This window comes from Entelurus aequoreus, linkage group LG06, assembly GCF_033978785.1.
Source record: "Entelurus aequoreus isolate RoL-2023_Sb linkage group LG06, RoL_Eaeq_v1.1, whole genome shotgun sequence".
Classification (NCBI taxonomy): domain Eukaryota; kingdom Metazoa; phylum Chordata; class Actinopteri; order Syngnathiformes; family Syngnathidae; genus Entelurus; species Entelurus aequoreus.
In genome coordinates, this window is record NC_084736.1 from 41,500,633 (window position 1) to 41,505,650 (window position 5,018).

The 5,018-nt window shown below is 41.5% G+C and overlaps 1 protein-coding gene across 1 annotated transcript; it reads right to left on the bottom strand.

Moving 5' to 3' along the window:
• Positions 1-2,797: 2,797 nt before the first annotated feature.
• LOC133651550 (E3 SUMO-protein ligase ZBED1-like) lies at positions 2,798-4,436 on the bottom strand. Its single transcript, XM_062049515.1, has 3 exons — positions 4,320-4,436; positions 4,098-4,237; positions 2,798-3,992 (listed from the first exon to the last, which is right to left on the bottom strand). The coding sequence occupies exons 1-3, from the start codon at positions 4,381-4,383 to the stop codon at positions 2,865-2,867; spliced, it is 1,332 nt and encodes a 443-aa protein (XP_061905499.1). The 5' UTR covers positions 4,384-4,436; the 3' UTR covers positions 2,798-2,864.
• Between the last annotated feature and the right edge of the window lie 582 nt (positions 4,437-5,018).

Here is a 5,018-nt window from a genome sequence, read left to right on the forward strand (position 1 = left end):
GTATAGGTATTTATTTTTAACATGTTCTTTGTCTTGTATTTTAACTGCACTTAACAGACTAGCCACCTGTAACTTTGTCACACAGTCTCATGTTTAATTACAACAAAGTGTTCTATTCTGTTGTAGAGTTGTCCCGATTCCAATATTTAGAAAAGTACCAAAAAGTATCTGTGGGAGGAGGTTGTGATTAGCGCACTGTAGAAACAAAAGGTCCCCGCCTCAGTCAATGGTGTTGAGGGCGGAGCACCATCGACTAGGGGCGGAGCATGTGCGGGACGGTGAGACGCAGCTGGCAGGTGATTAGATTTTGCAGGTGGTACGTGTTAATCTAATCATCTGTTCTCTTAAACAGTGAGCGGCCAGCGGAGGAGAGAGGTGGGAGAAACTGGAGAGACAGACACCTGAAAAGATTGTACTGTAAATAATACATTGAATCACATGGTGATTAAAGGCTTGGTGAAACGGCACAACTGACTCCTGATGTGATATCCGGGGAACGGGTAGGGAACGACCTCTACAGTATCGAAATACATTTTGAAATACATACTATTTGTTCATTTACTGTTAATATCTGCTAGTGATGGGTCGATGAGGCCTCATGAAGCGTTTCGACACATTGCAAAACTGTATTGATACTGTGTCGATACTGTGTCACTAAATACTGACATCTGCTGGACATTACAAATCCCTACAGGCAACCTATGGGCCGACTCAACTGACACTGATTTTATGACCTAGTATATACAATAATATAAACCAAGTCATTGTATTTCATTTAGGATTATTTCATATCTTCATTTAAATAAAAATATATTTTTATCTTTTTTAGATACAGTCAATAAATAATGTGAACATGTATCGTGACTAGGATGGTAGAAGGTGGGGTTTGAACCCCAGTAACCAGCAACTCTCCGATTGCTGGCACGGCCACTCTACCGACTTCGCCACGGCGTCATTCCTGTAACCTTATCTAATAACAGTAGTGATGGGTCTCACAACACAGATGCATCGGCGCATGCGTCGAGCAGCTCATAGAGCGAAACCCTGTGTCGGTGCGCGTACCGCTTTTAGAAAGTCACGTGACCGATCATGAGCTGCTTTGGTCACGTGACCGATCATGAGCTGCTTTGGTCACGTGACCGATACGCGAACTGTATCGCACTGACGCCTCCTCTGTGCCCTGTGAGCCACGTTCCCTCTAAGGTGCGCGCCTGCGCAATTGCGCAGTGCTCAAGCGTCCTCCGCGCACACCGTGCGCCGCACAGCCAATATATGCCGCGCACCAAATCAAACCCATCTGAATTCTAAACAAATTAAACACATTTATTCTGTGTAATTTTGAAATGCAACTTTGAGTGACAGTGACAACAAGCGGCCCTAACGGTGTTCGTCAACAACTAAGCGTTTAAGGCCACACAAAAAGTCGGACAACTCAAACACCACACAAAGTTACACTATGACTCCTCAGTCATACGTGTGCTTATTTTTCTGTCATTTATTATTAATATTAATTTATTGATATTAATCATGGAATGCTGTTAGTCAATAAATAATGTGAACATGTATCAGAACAGTGGTTCTCAACCTTTTTTCAGTGATGTACCCCCTGTGAAATTTTTTTTAATTCAAGTACCCCCTAATCAGAGCAAAGCATTTTTGGTTGAAAAAAAGAGATAAAGAAGTCAAATACAGCACTATGTCATCAGTTTCTGATTTAGTAAATTGTATAACAGTGCAAAATATTGCTCATTTGTAGTGGTCTTTCTTGAACTATTTGGAAAAAAATATATAAAAATAACTAAAAACTTGTTAAAAAATAAACAAGTGATTCAATTATAAATAAAGATTTCTACACATAGAAGTAATCATCAACTTAAAGTGCCCTCTTTGGGGATTGTAATAGAGATCCAACTGGATTCATGAACTTAATTCTAAACATTTCTTCACAAAAAAATACATCTTTAACATCAATGGGACATGTCCACAAATTTTTTTAGCTGTCAACACTGAATATTGCATTGTAATGTATGGAATAGCCTACTTGATTTGATGTCCAGTTTATGAACTTACATTCATATTTTGTTGAAGTATTATTCAATAAATATATTTATAAATGATTTTTGAATTGTTGCTATTTTTAGAATATTTTAAAAGATTAAGATTAAGATTAAAGTACCAATGATTGTCACACACACACTAGGTGTGGTGAAATTTGTCCTCTGCATTTGTCCCATCCCCTTGGGGAGCAGTGGGCAGCAGCGGCGCCGCGCCCGGGAATCATTTTGGTGATTTAACCCCCAACTCCAACCCATGTTGCTGAGTGCCAAGCAGGGAGGTTATGGGTCCCATTTTTATAGTCTTTGGTATGACTCGGCTGGGATTTGAACTCCAACCTACCGAAAAAATCTCACGTACCCCTTGGCATACCTTCAAGTACCCCCAGGGGTACGCGTACCCCCATTTGAGAACCACTGTATCAGAACATGGAAATCTAAGAGAATGTGTTGTAAATGATGATGCTTGTGGACTGGGATTTTTTTTTTTTTTTACATATTTTTATTCAAAAAAACCAGTTTTTCCAAAGTATTAAATTTTAAGCGATTTCTCTTTTTGGTTATAATTTCTCCAGCTGTAGAAAATACCCGCTCACAGGGCACAGATGAGGCGGGAGTGCAGAGGAAATGAAGAGATAGCTGGAAGAGGTTTGGGAAGGTGGTCTTCTGTTGGTCCCATTATTTTAATGGGTCCTGGGACCTAGCTACATTTCCCTCTGCCAGGTACCGTTGGACCTCTTGTATGGCATCTACAGTAGAGTTTTTTGTCTGCCTTCCCACTTCCATATCCAGATGTTTCCAAAGGTTATCTTAAAAACAAAAAATATGCATTTTATTACATGATTTCAAACAACAACAAACAAATAATGCTGAATAAATGCCTGAAGTGGGTGCAGACAGCTGTTCTGCAGATGGTCCTGGCAGGGGCTCATTTGTGTGTCCCATGACAGACGCACATTCGGAGCGTAGGCGAACGATGGCGTCATTTAATTTAAAAGAACTGCGGAACCCGAGTGATTTATATCTGGGGTCAAGAAGTGTTGCTAGGGTCAACACACTTAATGACTCCAGGTTGGAAGCAGTGTCTGTGACTCGACGCTTCAAATTTTCATGGAGGTGTTTGGCTGCCTGTGTTTGCAATGTTGAAGCACTATGCTCTAGTGCAAGGTACAGCATTTTCATCATCGGGATGACCTTTGACCCTGACACTCGCCTCTCCTCAGACAACTCCACTGTGGCTTGATGGAAAGGAGCAAGCACAATAAGTGTTTCTCCTACGATGTTAAACTCATCAGCTGTAAGTGGAGTCAAATCTGTTTTTAGAGAGGCCAGAGATACCCACACTGACTCCTTCTCATCATGTAGCCTTGACAGCATTTCATATGTGCTATTCCAGCGTGTTGCCACCTCATTGATGAGTTTCAGGGTTGGCCGTCCCATCTGTTGCTGCACTTGAGCAAGCTTTTCCTTAGCTGTAGTGCTCGATCTGAAGTATGTGACAATGTGCCTAGCTTTGTGTCTGATGGATGCAAGTGTGGGGATCTGGTCACATGATTTTCTAACTAATAAATTAAGACTATGTGCAATGCAAATTGAGTGTCGAATTTGGAGCTGTCTAGTGGATGCAATCATGTTTGGTGCTGCGTCGGTCACAAAACACTTTACTTTATTAGTTATGGCCCAGTCTGCCATCATGTCCCTTTTGACCTGGGCCAAATTGTCAGCAGTGTGACTTTGTGGAAAGTATTGCACACCCAACACAGATGTACACAACTGCAAATTATCATTTATGTAGTGGCAGGTAAGAGCCAAGTAAGCCTCCATGTTTACAGATGTCCACATGTCAGCTGTTATACTCACTGCCACAGCTTGCTGTACTTCCAATTTCACTCGTTCCCGTTCCTCCTCATATTTTGTCACCAGCATTTTTTTGATGGTCTGAAAATAACACCAAGTCAAACCAAAAGCAACTCAACGTATTTAATTTAAATATTAAATAAATTGGATGTATCAACTACAACTTTAGATCATTTCCACACAAACCTTTCTGGTAGGCAAAACATATGATGGCTCAAGGACCTGCACCAGTTCCCTGAACCCTTCACTCTCCACAATGCTGAGGGGCTGGCAGTCCTTCACAATGAAGTTCAGCAGAGCCTCATCCAGCATCTGCTTTCTGGTAGCTTGATGGTTAAAAATGAGATAAAGAAGAAGGGAATTAATTCTCAAAAAATAAACTGAGTAAGTTGTAGAATGGCTGTATACCTGAGTTTATCCTGGGTGTCTCTGGAACTTCATTTTCATGCCTGGCCCTATGATGCCTCAGCATTGAGGAGGTGGATTTGTTTATGTACGACAATTCTGTCGAACAAATGCGACATTTAACCTGCAGAAAATATGAATAGTAAACTAAGAATCATTTTGAAGAGATTTTGAATTCTAATAGATCAAGTGGAAACTTTGAGAGAAGAGGATGAAACGAGAAGGAAATAAACACCAATACCTTATTATCCGGTATTTGATCAAAATAGTCCCAAACGGCGGAATTTTTTCTTTTTCCCTGAGGCTGCTCCATGATCGACGACGATAAATGATAAATGGCCAACAAGAGAAGTGCGCCGATTCTGTTGCCAGGTGCATCTCGTTGACAGATGCGCCGCTTCCTTATAAACACAGTTTGGCGCGCACGCGTCAGTGCGATACAGTTCGCGTATTGGTCACGTGTCCGGAACAGCTCATGAGCAGTCACGTGATAAGAACAGCTCATGAGCGGTCACGTGACCAAAACAGCTCGTGTTCGGTCACGTGACTTTCTAAAAGCGATACGCGCACCGACACAGGGTATCGCTCTATGAGCTCGACGCATGCGCCGATGCATCTGTGTTGCCGGACCCATCACTAATATCTGCTTATTTTCCATTTCAACATGTTCTAGCTACACTTCTGTTAAAATTGTATAATCAC